The sequence below is a fragment of the Anopheles merus genome, chromosome 2R, assembly GCF_017562075.2.
Source record: "Anopheles merus strain MAF chromosome 2R, AmerM5.1, whole genome shotgun sequence".
Taxonomy (NCBI): Eukaryota; Metazoa; Arthropoda; class Insecta; order Diptera; family Culicidae; genus Anopheles; species Anopheles merus.
Window position 1 is genome coordinate 49,078,570 of NC_054082.1, and position 16,967 is coordinate 49,095,536.

Genomic DNA, 16,967 nt, shown 5'->3' on the forward strand with positions numbered 1-16,967 from the left:
ACATTTATACGTTGTTTTTCTTTGTTTTTCTTCCTTTTTTACATCTATGCACGGTTGAATGCAATTGAAACGTGCCTTAGGAGAGTCAAAATATTCACTGTACGTTTGCCATTTTGTTTTGCTTTGTGTTGCTGCCCATGCCTGCTTGTCAACATAACGGAACGTTATAAATTGCACTAACTGTGGGACGCACATGTAAACCCACATATACACCTACGACGCAATACTTGAAACCGTGCGAAATGTTTCAGCTACATTCGCTTCCTGGCACCGCAAGAAACTGGTGTCCTTGGGGTGCATTCTGGACGTTCTCGTTCTTCGAAGCCGTGCAGCAGCGAAATCTGTGTTGATCCTACAGTCACATCGCCCATAACAATCGTTCTCCCCTCGCGCCAGTGCGGTCAATAAATACGATGCAAGGAAATTCAATTCGTGCAATCGAACCCAGCATCGATCGGTCCTTTGACGTCGGCGAAACGGTTTGTGTGTGTCTGTGCCTAGGTGTGTACAGAAAGGGTTTCGATTTCGTATCGCTGCTGCACGTAAAAGCTCGCACGTCACATGTATCGGTAGCTCGATGCACGGCAATGGAAATGTTATCCGCAGCATTACTATCGGCGTGCCGTTTCCGTTTCGCGGGCAACTAGAATCCTGCGTCTGCGGTTTTCAATGATTTGCAATCGCGTTCCAGCAAAAATTGGGTAAAAAATGTGCTGCTACGGTGTAATACAAGAAAGTAACAAGCACGGTGATCAAGTTTGCGGTCGGCAGTTGGTGCGCATTTACATGTAGAAGAGGAAGAGGAAGGGAACCGTCCGTGGAGGGGGGGGGGATAGACGGCGAAGGTGAACCATTTGTTTGGACGTGGCAACGTTACTTGGCGGCACGAAATTGCTCCCATCACCAGCGACGCTCTGACGTGACGGACGTGTATTGTGCTGGCAATGTGCATGTGCAGCACCACGATCGCTGACGGCGATGCAGATGAATGCAGTTGCAGCCGAGTTTGTGCACTGCTGGCAGGAAGCGTTTGCGCACTGCCCTGTACCATTGCATGGGAAGCCGTTTGTAAATGGGTATGGCGTGTCACGTGATGGATTTGCAGACTTGCTATTTTTTTGCGTGCGATTCTTGACGTTGACAAAAGGTTTCTACATCCACCATATGTATGGAAGCAATATTTCCTGGCTGTTAGGGACGTTTCCAACCGTTTTCTCAATCAAAACGTACTCTATGTGCTCGCTTTATGTGTGCAATGTTTGAAATGCACTTCTTTGGTGATTTTTAAAAATAAATAAGACCACTTCCTTTTTATGATGTAACCAATCCATGGTGTCATACATTTCATACACCTTTCTCGATATTTTTTAACAAATAGTAGGTGATGTCGTTGAGTAAGTGAAAGCAATGAGTGTACATTTAACTAAGACGGTTTCACCAGTCAGAAACGAAATGTCAATAAACTATTTTCACTAGCTCAACGTCCATTCCAGAAAGTAAAAAAGCTCGTAAGTTGATGTGTTTATAATCGTATGTTTAAAACACTGTGTAAAGTCAGATTTTGTCAGAGGAGTCAAAAATTTCTTAAATATATATTAATTTAAAAAAATAATAAGGTAAACAGCTTAAAATTTATATTTGGAAAAGAAGAATTCGATTGCGATTCGATGCCAACTCTGGAGCCGTTTACATATACGGTTCGTATACATAGAAAAAATATTTTACAAATAAAATAGAAAAAATCAAAATAAAAAAAAGATATTTCACATTCTGAATTAGCACGTTAGTTAAGCTAGTAAAAAGCGAAAAACAAAAAAAGCAGTTAAACTTTAAAAATAGACGTAAACTCCATTTTATTTAAAAAAAATCAAAAGGGGCCTTCAATGCACATTAAAAATAAGTATTTTAGTAGCGCATGTTTAGTTTTTTTTCTATAAAACCAAATATTTGGTTTTTGTGTGCGCCAAAGCATACAACATTAAATATTAAGCGTCTACAATAAACGATAATGGAGCAATCCGTTAGCCACCTGCGGTCTCGTCCTGCAGCTTATGTTTTACGATTCTAGCGCATGCCTTTAGCCTGTTCCTCCTTTCTTTTCTGCCCTATACACAAGAGCATGCTGTAAAAGCAATACTTTCCGCGGGTTTCTTTTGGCACATTTTGGCACATTGTGACGGGTGCAGTGACGTTCGGTGACATCGTTTTGTGAAAAAAAAAAAAACAATCGATTATGTGTCTATCGGCGAACCAGGGCGAATATTTTAAATTGGACAGCACATCAACGAGGGTTGCGGATGTAAATCGAGCATTGACACCACAGCCACACCACATCAATAATTTGTCCTTTGCTTCTTCCTTCCTGGGGACGTCAGGTGGCGTCGAATTATTGGTCCACTGGTACGAGCCTTTGAATTGATTGAAAATCAAGAAAGTATACCATGTGCGTGTGTGTGTGTGCGTGTGGGTACGACAGATAACGATACGGGCTTTGAGTTTAATATCCTGTTCGTTCGGTTCATTTCGGTGTCCCATTCGTTTATCACATTTTACTTTTCAGCAGGATCGCTTGTTTCCACGTGCGACTACCACGGATCGTGCGACAACCACGGACAAAAGCACCTCAGGCACACGCGCGGGATCCGATGGGGTATGAAATGGATCGAGAATTTCATGCTTGCATGGAGCTCACGTTCAGCCATTCGTTAAATATCGCCGTGGTTGATAAATGTTGCTTGGGAAAGTGAGCGTGGTGTATGTGTGCGATAATATCCCTTGTCCCGTTCAAACCAACGTCTGCGTGTATTTGGTGGTGCACAACTCGAAACTGGATGGTGCGTTCCCGTACTAGAAAGGGTAGAAGTTCTCATACCGGAAGTGTGTGTAGAGGAAATACATACGTGCTACAACTCTGCAGAACGGAGTCACTCTGTAGCGATGCACTGGTTAACATTTGAAAAGTAAAATACATTACGGCCTAATATTCCGTCGGGTGTGTCTAGGCAGTGGTCGGTTGTGGGGGTGGGAGCGGGATTGAAACTAATATCAATTGGCCCCCGACCGGCCTCATTTCACACAACTTCCCTGACCATAAATGGTGGTAGACAATTGATTCGATTGAACGAAATGAACGGCATTTCCCTGATTCCCCCGGTAGTGCTTCGCTGTATCCCATCTCTGAAATACATTGTGGCGGGTTTCGTACATTCCGCCAGCGCGCTTTTCACTACACAAAAACGACGTCGAAAGTCTGGGATATGATTCCGTGATGCTTTTTGATTTCGGGCACACTGGTTGCAGCAACATCAACCGTGGAACGCTGCTGTAGTTTATTTCACTGAATGTGCTGTATGCCCTCGAGAAAGGGAACGAAAGTGTGTGAGTGTGTGTGTGCGTGTGTGTGAGAGAGAGGGAGAGTTAAATAGAAGGGGAAGGGGCAGAGGTACTGACCGGTGGTGACCGAGCACTTTCGGCACCGTTCCGTTCCCGCGAAACACACGTATTTCACCACAACACGCCCGGGCTCTACCGCGGTGTAGCGAAAAGGCTGATTGATGAAATTGTTCCCAAACCTAACGAAGCGTGTGACTAACTCGAGCATAGCACGCCACCAACCGCCACCAGCAGCATAGCATGGCTTTGGGGCATCACGAATGCCAGCGAAATGGTTTGTAGAAATGTTGTGCCTTGTCAGCTTGTTTAATATATCTAGCATTTGGCGTGTGCAGTAGGGACTGCTTGTCTGTTTTTATCTTAAAGCTCACCCTTCAAATCAATTGTTGACAATCTAGCTTCCGTTAACTACAATGAAGTCTAGCTTGAATAGGTTTAGTCTGTTTTATTATGCTGCGTCATGTCAACTCATTTGGATTGCCTGTTATCACTTGATGACAACTGTGTTCTTGGAAATCATCGTGGGTCGCATTAACTAAATGATTAGTACCAAACAATTAGTGCGATTCGCAAACCATAAACATATTTTTATTTAGTTTCGATGTTCGATGGGTTTAAAACTAACAGCCACTTACCCAAACTCGATCAAATTCGGGAACGATTGTCATAATGATACAGAAAGGAGATTTCCTTTGAGATGTTCAGGATACTCATGAAATAAATTAAAGCAATGGTTGCATCCAGGCAACTACAACTACCGTTCCTATTCGATCGAGTTTGGGAAAGCGGTTTTAAATCTGGCATTGGGCCTAGCCGGAGCTGTGTGTGAACTAGTGATGTGCCCTATGGAGCGCATCCACGACTCCTATCCAACTCCGGTTTTTGTTAGTCCGATCCTGACTCCGACAAAATCGGAACCACTGATTCCGTGTGGAGTTGGAGTCGATCGGACTCAGGGTCGGCTGGAATCAGAATCAAATGGAATCCGGGGTCGGTCGGAGTCGGTTAGTTTCGCATTTGATTTTGTTTTTGGTTTTTTTGGAATTTTTGTTTTGGTTTGACACTACGTAAACAGGAGTTTTTGTTTTCCAAGAATATCGATGACATCAATACTTGGTGACATCATCCTTGTGCCGGCCTTCACCGGCAACCGACACTGACCGACTCCGAAAGACTCCGACTCTCGTAAACTGTGGTCGACTCCGATTCCGAACGACTCCGTCTTTCGACGACTCCTAATCCGACCCCAAATGACTCCGACTACGACTCCGGACTTCGTCGGACACTCCGACTTCGTTGGAGTGTTTTATCAACACCATGTGAGTTTTATAACTCGTTATTAAACAACAATCAAGAAAAAAAATTAGGTTTACTGTCAAAATAATAATTTAACTGTCAAAATAAACCACTTTGAAAATAGCTTTAATTAATGTCGCTGGAATTCGTTGGTGTTTTACGTGGTATATTTTTAAAGATATGTTATTTCTATACAAATGGTCTGAAGAAAGCAGGACGATTGAATGTATATCTATGTGACTTGTTTCAGGAGGAAATTGCATGTTTCCATTAACATAATGTCAATTTGGGGCAAATTTGTCAATCATGCTCGGGGACGGACAAATGGGCTGTTTATTTTGACATATGGCACTTGGCGAGGCTATGGTGTTGTATTTATCCATAGAATAAAGCATACGAGCATAGTTTCAACCATCCGATTTTATCCATTGAAACGCGTAAAAAGTGTTTTAATTTTAAAGTATATTTTTGGAAGATTTTGCATTGTTCTGGATACCGGAACAGTTAATCGACAGATAGGAAGAGAACACATTTCACAACGCGTGCGCAAAAGCTTTTACCATTACCTAAGCGCTGTTGTCCGTTATGCCCCAGTGTTTTGACGTTTCACGTTTTGTATACGTGTTTGTCCCAGAGCTATGCCAAATTTCCACCACGCGTAAAAATAGCATCACGTGAAATTTTTATTTTACAGTTTTCTATATGTTTGCGATTTTTAGGTTTTGTGGCAATTTTATTAAAATTTAACAGTAGAGTGTATTGTGTGTTGTGTTTCGTAGACAATTCAGATGAATATTCATGAAACTGCTTAACGTGTCCATTTTGATCGGCTTTCCCCCTACTAAGAAACGATTATAATCCTCCTGATCCTTGCATCCTGCTATCGGGGCTTTCCATTTCATGCAAGAACACACTCGCATGGTGTTAACATTAATCACTGATTGTAAGGAGATAATATTCAACATAATGAACTGAAATTCTACTCCCAATATATTCCTACCCTCCGGCGACCTCGTCATCTAAATGTGCCAACACAAATGTTTCATCTCATTCCAGTGCTGGAATTCAATAGAGCATTTTTCCATACCGGGCTTCTGCTCCCCCCTATATCTCTTTGTACCGTTCTTCTCTACTCTGATGCCCTTCTATCTATCCTGCACGTGGAGCAGTCGCGTTGGTGGAGACTTTTCTTGTATTTTTTTAAACCGTGCGTTCAATACTGTACTGTACGTTGCTTTCGCATTTAATTTATTCTCTAACTCCCTGAGGGATCACTGCAATCGGTCCGTTTCACGGTGGAATGTTGTTCCGTTTCCGTTTCAATTACCGCTTGTCGCCTGCTGCCGCAGGGCGGGTTCGTTTGATTACTCTGTGGGACCCTTGTTTACCATTGCTGTTTGTTTGGTTGTGTGTGTGTGTTTGTGCCTCTTTTATCGGCTAGAAATTTTGCAAGGATATGCCGCCAGGCATTGTTCGTTTAGTGTGGTAGAGTGTAATACAAGTTATTGTGTAGTCAACGATCGTATCAGATCGGAGTTTTGACAAAATCTAAAGTATTCAAACTCTCACAATGTTCAGCTGTGTCGAGTGTGGTATTGTGTACATAATATCTTTTGCTGCTGCTCCGTGGAAATGATAGAAGAATATACTTTTCGGCACTATTTGGTAGATCCATCGGGTAGGGAAAGGTCGTGTTTGGCCTTCTTGGAAATGAAGATAACAGTTTAGGGTCTGGTTGTTTGTGGTATTTGGCAAAAAATTGGACACCATCCTGTAAAAAATGCAAGTCCAGGGATCGAAAAGACTCAAGCAAAGACGTAATATTTCCCTCCCAGAAAATTATGTCCTCAATACTTGCATCACCAAATTGATGTTAATGGACGCATTGGGGCTTCGTTTCTCACATACCCGGTATTCAACGGTAGCATTCGCTGAGGAAACCGTAACAAAATGAACCTTTTTATTATAGCTAGTAAAACGGGGAGAAAAAAAATCTCCTCATCTAACAAGGTGCTGATATATTCATTCTATTTTTTTCTGACCCTTGCCACTTCCGGCGTACGGTCGTCGTGTGATTTATGTTGGGGCTGTTTTTTTATTTACTGAATAACCTTCCAATTCATATACTTCATCTACATATTTTTGTGAATGTAACCCACGGCTTTTCTTTTCCTTTTTTTACAGGAGGCTCCGACAGCAACAAAGGAAAGAGCAAAAAATGGCGCAAGATCCTTCAGTTTCCCCACATATCGCAATGCATCGATCTCAAGAACAAAATAGGTAAGTTTGGTTGGTGTGCGAGGCGGGGCCCAGGTATGACTCCCCGGCGTCACACAGTAAATTGAATCACCGGAAATTGAGGCACAAGATGAAAGCGTTGTATGCTGTTTTATATTTTGAAGTTAACTTGTCTGGCTTCAAACAATCAGCGGAAGGGACGGAGCGAAAGTTCACTCGCTTGTAAGAAAGAATGTCTAAAAGCATGGAATGGAGATGGCATGTGCAAGAATTGCTATGGTGACGACGACGTAGGCGGTAAAAAGCTGTCACGTGATTTGACATTGGTTAATAATTTCTTCGCAAAAACAATTTTTCGGGTTAAGAGAGATCGACAATAGTTTCGTAAAAGTAAAATGTAAATATAGTAGATTTGATGTTGGATGTAGATTTCAACAAGCTATTGTATCGCTAGTTAAATGCTACTTGCGCCGCAGTAGGAACCACATTAATCATTTCTAATTACTTCACGTCTGTTTGTTTGCGCTTGGGATTAGTAGTGCACGTCAGAAAAAAAACGATAAATTTAAGCTAATTTATAGTAATTTTAATTAACAAATAAATAATCCTTCCGCGCGTTACAACGCTTGGGCTCGTCCCATTCGTTTGCAATCAGTGAATGGACGGACAAACGTGTGTACAACACACCCACACGGGCCAGCGGGAGAAACAAAGTACAATAAAACCACTTTCACATCAACCAATTATTATGGGAGCATCAGGGGAGGTCCTGTTGTGGGTGTGGAGTGCATTTATACCCCTCTGTCTTCCCCTTGTAAATGGGGGTTGATGATAGCGGTCGTTAAAAACCCCGGCAATATACCACAGATGCACAATTATCCATTGTTGATGGAACCTTCCTTTCTGTTTGGGGTGGTGTTGAGTGGAAAGCAAACGGTCGATGATGTTCTCAGGTAATAGATAGCACATTACTGACAAAAATCGGTACAAATTCGGTTGAAACTACGTTGATAATGCTTTCACAATTTACGATAGATGTATCATAAAAGTGTAAAAAAAAGTTTCCATGTTTCTGCAGTAAATGTGTAAATTGGGAAATGGATACGATGTAATTAAATGCAAAGCAGGTCCTGTAACGCTTGTAAGTCTGCACTTTCCGCACACGTTTTGTGTGTATACGCTGAGTGAATTGGGTTCCAATCAAATTTGTGATTTCGGTTGGTTTGGTGTGAACATAATCGATGGATTGTTGATGCCAGGAAAGAATATTTTTTTCTATAACTATGTGTTGTCACACGGTAATTCAAATGGAAACATGAAGCCAGCGAAAGTTCCTTTCATTATATTTTAACGCTTAAAGTTGTTTTGTACCACACCCATTTCCTCGCGTTCTAGATCATACTTTTGTATGCGTGAGTCTGCGTGAAGATGAAAACTGATGGTAATATCTGTTTGTCATAACATTTACACAAAGAATCGATCAACCAAGCAGAGACAGGCCAGTATTTTAATCAAGGAGCGCCTGGATTGAATCAATTGTTTTCTGTAATCGATTTTCCCGTGCCTTGCGCCAACGGAAAACAACGGAGTGCACAATCCTGTCCTTCTCCGTCACTTCTGCCACCGATTTTAAAACGATAGGCTAGCGGAGACATTTAGATGTTTGGAATTTAGTTGCTAAGTTGCTTGGCAATCGCATTTTGTGACTGCTGCGTGCGTTTTGATCGATGTAATCCTCCGATGAATAGAGTGTGGAGTAGGGTGACATTTGCTTGAGAAAGCAAATCAATTCTGCTGATAGCAATGTAATAGAAAGCGATTGTATGTAAGCCAACTGCCAATGCACCATTATCTCGTTGCGAAACCGAAGGAGGCGAACGTACGTGGTGGTGTTACATTATTTGCATTCTTTGCATTCTGGACCCCTCGGTGTACACACACGTGAGCAAACTTGACAGTTTGGATTGGTGTACCCTCTGTTTGTGTGCGTGTGTTGGTGTGTGTTGGTTTACGATTCTTCTCAAGTGTGTCGGCGGTAAGTTTCCCATGTCGCTCACGTTGGGATTCGTTATAAGATTGAGAACGATTTTCTCCAAACATATAGATGTACGACTAGTGAATGCAAACAGTAAATGCCGGTGTGCTTGCTACCGGATCTACCAAACCTGTCGAAGCGGCGGGAGGGTACGAGGCACGACGGACGGGGTTGGCAGCCAACGGAGAAAGGACATGAATTTTCCCATCCCATGCGCAGGATTTGCGTCCCAGTGTGAGGCAATTTCTCCATGCTTTTCATCGTCTGACATTAATGGGATTTAGATGATCTAAAAAGATGGGAATTACATGCTTTCTCTCCCCCTGGCCAAGCTATCCACCGAATGACCGAATCTCGCATAGCACGCCATGAGGAATCACACGAAGCCCTGGGGCGGGCGGAATCGGAAGTCAGACCCGAGAGCGCGTATATCGATCGATTGTTTGCTTTCGGTACGAAAATTTCTCCCAGTGGTGTGGTTTTGCTGGAAAATCTAATCAGCATTCCTGGAAACAGTGCCAAACAGTCACCTCCCGGGCATCCAGGTGAGTTCCCCGGGATAGCAAATGCCATTTATTTAGCAACTTGCTGTCTCCGAGCTCTGGATGTCTCCGGCGTGGGGTCACGTGTTTCATGCTGTTTTCTTTGATAGCATACCGCTTTACTGGGACATAAAGTTGTTGCCGCACAGTTTTACGTTCCATGGTTTACGGATGGAAGTAATTTAATTTATTGTTGCAAACTTCTTCGACTGGTAGAGTCTCTATATCTGCTGTAAGCGAAGTCTAACGAATATCACGCAAGTTATCTTGAAATAGAAAATAAAGCTTTATTCACAAAATATTAAATCATATATTTCTTAAGGTAGGTAGTTGTCAATATATTACAGTTTATTACAAAACGCAGTGTGATGTCATTGATCGCACCATCGCAATATTTAATGTAACCCGATTTGTTTGATATAATGTTTCTCTTCTTTGGGCCCAATGGGCTTTTTTATCATATCAGTCATAAAAGATAAAACAAAATCAAATACATCAACCTCGCGTAATGAGGTATTTACCCCCTCGCAGCCTTTTACTTTTGTTTAACAATATGTTCGCCGTTCGCACCCTGCACGTGTCGGTGTGGGTTCCTTGCTTTTTTGACGCGATAACGCAATCAGTGCTTTTATTATTATATTATAATGAAGTCATAATGCAGCGAGCAAAATCGCTGGCGGGGTGCAGATGTTCCAAGAGTGGTGTACTATAAATGATTGGTGCTATGTGCATGTGTTCGTGCAAATGAACGAAATACAGTAGCCGAAATGAAATTATGTTCATTTGCACGGAAGCGAGCGAAAGAAATCAGGGAGAATCAAAGCAAATCAAAGAGCACACGAGTACAGGAAGAACGACTCTGCTGAGGGAGTTTATTCTAGCGCGTGTTAATACTACGAGCTGATGAAATTGATTAAAATAACATTGCGTGACAAGAGTTTGTCCTTAGGATGATGAAAAGAGTAGAAAAAATAAAGGATATCACACATTTAGCGGACCTGAATATAAAGGATGGTAGCAAGAATATTAAAAAGACCATGCTTTTTGGATGCTGAAGAAACATGCACGCAATTGTTCAGACGCCAAAAACGAATAACGACGTCGGTGGCTGCGTTGGATCTCATCAGAGATGATGATGTTTTGGCGAACTTTGGTGGGCCGTCCCCAAAGCTCCATGGCAATGCCCGTTTCATGGGCCGGTGTAGTTGAAGATGTGGACGATAGGGTCCTGCAAGCCTATCGCCACTATCGTCCATGGGCCATAGCACAAGCACGTAATTGACTTGGAAAGCACTGCAATGTCCGGAATAAATCTTGTACTCGACTTTTCGCATTATTGCAAGCAAACCGAAAAATAAAGTGCTCGCAAAGGATGATCGACGAGAAAGTTGGAGGGGCTTTGGGTGGGTAGCACCGGTAAAATATGCTATGCTACGGACGGAAGTAATGAGATAAATGTTCGGTCGTTTCATACTACCTCTTCATCGCTCGCCGCTTTGCAGCACTACGGGCTGTCTGGTAAAATCGCTGGAATGGCGCTCCTTTTCACCAGCATTTGGGCAGAAGACGCCAGCACACATACGACACGATGCGACAGCACTTAGTCATGTTGTACTGATGCCAAATATTCGAAGCCAACAAGGGCATATATGGGGGAAAATTGTTGGATAAATGATGGACACTGGAAAAGCCGTACGCTATTCGTGTAGTCTGGAAACTTTCCTTCTCGTTTAAAGGTTGTTACGGCGCAAAAGTGTAACGATTTGTGTCATTAAATTCCTGTTCCTTTGTTCACTCTTGCTGCTGTTCGTTGATGGTGTATTCGTTGCTTATTGATACATTTTGTGGGAAACTTTCAAGAATCTTAACACTGATGTGCTTTATACTGATAATATTTTAGAATAATCTGGTATATTTAATAGCTGGTCTTTTCTTCACACTTTAATATCAGGTAATTCGTCATCTGTGTTCAATGAAACGATCACCAAATCTTGATCATACTTTAGCCGATGTACGCGTTGGTGTGACATCACTTTACGCTGTCTCGACGGCCAAGACCTTTTCGGTTCGAATAGAACGGATCGTTTACATTTCTTCTATGGTAGTGCACTTCAATCCGTAGGTAGGTGGTTGTGTCCGGGCGAGGTCAAAGCCATTAATATAGATTAACGCTCACATCGGGCGATGAGTACGGTTTGAGTCGTAAGAAAGCAGTCATCGTGGATGGACAGAAGAGTGATAAACGTTGGATCGAGAACAGAACCGGACATAGTAACGCGTGGACTGCTGCATTTTTGCTCAATGCGTTCGTACTTCATTGCACCCAATGCACGTCTACGTTCTGCTTTTTTCCAATTTATTATAGCTCATACGGGCGTTGATGACGAAATAGAACGGGCATCGTAGAAGGAGGGCATAATAGAGAATAGTGAGATAGAGGGATCGACGGTATCAATGGGACTATCAATCGTAATTTTCCCTTTCGATGAGATTGCAAACAGGATTGATGTGAGCAATCGTCGATATAATACATTTCATTATCTTTTACTCCTTTGCTAATCCTAATACATTTTTCAAAACATGCTTTCGCATTGGTTGCACTTTCAAAAGAGTTTAAAATAAGTGAGGAGATTTGTCAGAACACTTCATCAAAATACGGTTCATTGAAATAAAAACTAATAATAAAGCACCAGACAACAATATAACGCCGGAAACTGATTCCACCTGACCGCACGGGGTACGGACGAGATGAAGCTTTAGAACCTTTCTTCCGGTGGCCTGGAGCCTGCCTTTGATGTTTCATTGCACACCGACCATTCGGAACGCATAGTTAATTTGATTCCAGCGTCTCGAACCCCACCGAGTTTAAATTTCAAGTGTGCAAGAAAAAGGGGTCAAATGGTAGTAGAATGTTCTCAGCTGTGTGAACTGCTGAAGTTCGGGTTGAGCCCTTTTTCCTTTTACGGTAGGATTTGTCCCACGCTGTTTCGTTGGATTATTAATGCTTTATTCGGTGCCGATACTTTGACCAAAAGCGGTGGTGGGCGCCGCCACTCTCGCTTGGTCAATTTTCTTCAGGACCTAGACATGGTTGGTTGCTTTCGAAATTCTGCCCACCAGGCTTTTCTAGGTCGCTCGTTTGAAATAAGCTCGTTTTTCCATTTTGGGCTGTCAGATTCTATTTGACAGTATAAAAAAGCTGTTACTAGACTCTCGCTGAATAATTTTCTGGACACCTATTTGCTATGAGATCTCTAGAGATGTTAAAGCTGAATAAATGCTTGATTGAATTATAATTTTGTTTAAAAATTGTAAACCGCCTTACTGTAAATTTGCTTCATACCTTCTATATCATTAAGTATTGTAGTTGCTTGTCACTTCCCTTATCGCTTTTTCTTTCTGTGGTTATTATTGTTTCAGATGTAAGCTATGGTTACGTAGTCGATCAGCAGCCCATTGGACGTGAGCTTTTCCGTCAGTTCTGCAAGGTGAAACGGCCCCAGTACTCCCGGTACATCACCTTTCTCGACGATGCCACAAGGTAAGTGTAGTAGCGTGGGCCAGAGAGTGGAATGTGCGTCACATGCGTAACAGTTGTCGTCAAGGAAAATATATGACTGTGGTATGTGTTTTGCTGAGCCAGCTTGTGCTAGTTGAAAATTCGCTAGAATTATTAGAAAATCCTCCTCCACTCTAGTTCCCACGCCCCTGTCACGGGGATGATAGCTTCGGAACGCCTGCAAGCATTGTTTCGCTGACGCAGCGCAACGAACGTAAACCTTCGCGCGTGTGAGTGGATTACACACCCAACCCCTTTTTGCCGTTCTACTGCTTATCGCGTGCCACGGAAAATCTATGCTGCTCCAATGCTGAATATAATCCCGCGGAAATATGTGGGTTAATGGTGCTATCATAAAAACCCAGCGCGCTCTAAACTGTTCCCGCACAAGCTGGCGGCGACAGGAAGAACGATGTGTTTCCTATCCTTCCGGAAGAAGGCTCTGCTGTGTCTGTGGAATATGTGGACACACGGAAGAAAATGCCAAACGAACGAATGGTGGTTTGGCTTCTCGCTTACACCGCTTAGACCGGAAAACAATGGCAATCGTTTTTGTTTTTGGCACAATGAAGAAGCGTACACGCTTGCCTTTATTTTCAACAGCTAGCCAGAAAAGCACTCTTGCCGCAGTGGTGACGCTTGCTTGCGTGGAGAATCGGAATGAAATATAACATGCTTTCGATTTTCGCCGAGCAAATATGAGGAAAGATCAGCACACCCGTTACAGCATGCAACGTAAAAGGAAAATGGTTCAGTATATTGGTGCAAGCAGTTTTTCTTTCTTGCGTACGTAAACGTTGGCATCATACGGTAAGGGGATATGGCGCTCTTATTTGAATATAAACTGCTGAAAAACAATTTGGTTGTTATAAAAACGGGTTTGCTCTATTCATTGCTCCTCAACTACTTGGAGCCGGAATTGAACAAATATCCACATGCCAAAGGCATCAACTGTTTGGATGAAAGAACAAAATCAAGTAGTTTAACGTCTAAAGCACACAACATTATTTAACTTTTCTATTAGACAGACAACAAATCAATTTTCGTGAAACGAGTGGGTACACTAACATTGACGCTAGAAAACATTTCGTCAAAGAGTGTCCATCAACAAGCGGTGTTTAGGTTTTCATTCTATTCCGAGAAGTACATGCTCTCTAAACTACCGCTTTCCGTACGAGGCTGAACGGAACGTTTCACTGCAGAAACTAATCGCGTCAATAATTGTGCTAGAGAGCAGCTACTATGTGGTGTTCTTCGCTTCTCGCTTTCTCCTCTCTACCAGTGTGTTCGAATTTCCATCGGGAATTGGGTCGTTCGTTTGTTTGAAACGAAAATGAATTATGGTGCCACTTCACTCTCGGTCTGGGGTCGGTTTTTTGGCCTTTTATACTTTCCGGTCATCAGATGAACGTGTCGCTACACTCGCTGGCAGAGAGTTTTCCCAGATTCCGAACCCCGTTCTTCGTACTGCGCTTGGTCCAGGTTGCTCGATGGTGCAATATTCCATTGCTCCATGATGTCACACCGTGGAGCTTTTGTTTTTAATCACATTTTAACAATTACCACACTGCCCCCATCAGCACAGCTCCACCACCGAACCGAGCGCACTTTACTGCGCATGGACCTCGTGCGCATGGCCCTGGTGTTGGTTAAAGTCTTGCGTCTCTGCTGCTTTTTGCTCCCCCGGAACAAACCGAGCAGCGCTGCCAGTGGAGCGTCATACGTTCATCCTTTGCTTCCTGTTTCCCCTACACTGTTGGAAAAATGTGCGACTTGTGGCAAACGTCAAGAAGCAAACTACAGCAAGCGCCAAAGTAGGGCCATAAATTTTGTATCCTGCTGCATCCGGGACACACCATCACCGCGTTGTGTTGATGCCGTCCTGTCCAAGATGTGCATCTTCGTCCCGGGCCGGCCCGGCAAGGGAACGCTCCTGGCGTTGAGAACCGAACGAAACTAGCTTTTAAGGCAAATGCAATTTTGGCTGACGTTGTCTTGGGGGAATGATCGCGGAAACGGCAGGGGTGTCTTCTTGGTATGAACTTGGTTGAACTTTCCTGTACCCGTTCCAGGACACAAGAATGCTACACACCATCGTATGGCATCGGGTGCAGCGTTGCTAGTGCAGCATGCATGCTGGTGTGCAAAGTTTTAGCTCGCTGTGCTCTGTGCTGTGTTTTCTATGATGGCAATTGTTTGAACTACGTACACAGACACTGCACGGTATCATATTAAACCCCGCGCGCACCCCCTTACCCCTTATCCAGTGATGTTAGTGAAACAAATTGGCTGTGACAGGCGGGTAGAATGAAGCGAAAGAAGGTTCCAAATTTGACGTACGAGCTCCTAAGGGTAACGATTCAACGATCCGAGGGATGTAGTTTAGCATCTTAAAAGCACTTAGCAAACGGGTATTAGCTTCGAGTTTGTTAGGTGAGAGCCACTTGGTTCGGAATACGAAAGTATCACTGGAAGCTGTATCAGCTTAATGCATTCAAAATGAAGTAAATATTGAATCATTCATTTGTAGCCATACTCTGTAATGAAAATTTGAAATATTTACAACAAAAACTATCACAAACATTCAGGAGATAACCCCTAGCAGGCATTACAGAGCACACTATGGCACGATCCGCGCACGATGTAATTAGCCTGATTGTCGCTGATTTCACTTCACTCTAACGTATGCTCCATTTTTATACTTGCTTGCAGATACGAAATTGCGGCCGATGAGCACCGGGTCGATCTGGCGTTCGAGGTCGCAAAGCGCTACCTCGGTCTTTGCACCGAGAGCCAGCGCGAGGACAGTGGCGGAGGCGGCGGATGCGATAGTGACGGTGGAAAGTGCGACGATGATAGCGGCATCGGTGGTGACACAAAGAAGCTCAGCAACCACGACGACCCGGAGAAAAGCTTGACCGGCTCGAACTCGGTCACCACCAACACCATCAACAACGAGAAGGACGAGTTCGTGCTGGACGTGCTGAACGATGACATGGTGGGACAGATCCGGACCAAACTCTCGAGTAGGTGTGCTGTGCGTGAAACGGTGGAGTAAAAGAAGAAGCGGGGACAGTGGGCAGGGATAGCAAGGGAACGACGAAAACGAGGGCGATTGTGAAAGATCAGCCCTCCTGCTCGGCACGCTTGCTTTCTGCCCTTTCCACTGAATCCGATGCAATTCTACTAAATGGCTATTTCCATTCGATTACCATCAGTGCCATCGTCTAACCGTCGCCCTATGTTCTCTAACGCTTGTCGTTTCAGCTGGCAGCAAAGAGTTGTTCGAGGCTTCCATTACGGCCGTGCGGGCCTTCCTGGCCGGCGAACCATTCCGGGAATTTGAGGCTTCAATGTACTTCCACAGGTACGTATGCGATGGGACAGGAGGTTGAGAAGACGACCGGCCACCACCGAAGTGCCGCTCAAAGTGTGCCCCAGGACCCGGGCTCTGTCTTGGCGTATTTCATTTCCACCGAAAGATATCATCATCCTTGTGCGCATTTCGATGTAATCAGCAGGCGCATTCTGCTCCAGTGGAGCTGTGATGTTTGAATTCGTCACGAATGGCGCAATGCACAGCCGACAGACGGGAAAAGAGGGGTGGTTTGAAATTGTAAAATACCAAAGCCAATGCCAAGCAAAATACCGATACCGCAATCGTTTTGTTGAGCTGGAGATGAATGTTTGCTCGATTTTACCGGTCCGTCTGTCTTCCACCGGTACGGATGTATGGGGTACTGATGAAGACGCTGCTGAAAACATTACGACATGCCGGAAGTCCCTGGGCAAGGGATTAAACCTGACCCACTAATGGCGGCAGCAGGGATGGTTGCACCGGATGAAACTATTCTTGCTGGTTGTGGTTTGCATTGCTCGAATTTCCCCAGTCTGCTGTACAACA

At 43.7% G+C, this 16,967-nt stretch overlaps 1 protein-coding gene across 4 annotated transcripts in view; it reads left to right on the top strand.

Moving 5' to 3' along the window:
• The window catches only part of LOC121601543 (G protein-coupled receptor kinase 2), a 64,712-nt gene that overhangs the window by 29,359 nt on the left and 18,386 nt on the right, over window positions 1-16,967 (top strand). For all 4 annotated transcript variants that reach the window (XM_041930359.1, XM_041930373.1, XM_041930366.1 and 1 more), the window contains 4 exons: window positions 6,874-6,969; window positions 12,925-13,045; window positions 15,776-16,089; window positions 16,331-16,430. In XM_041930359.1, the coding sequence (XP_041786293.1) occupies window positions 6,874-6,969; window positions 12,925-13,045; window positions 15,776-16,089; window positions 16,331-16,430 (631 nt within the window). The remainder of the gene's footprint in view (window positions 1-6,873; window positions 6,970-12,924; window positions 13,046-15,775; window positions 16,090-16,330; window positions 16,431-16,967) is intronic.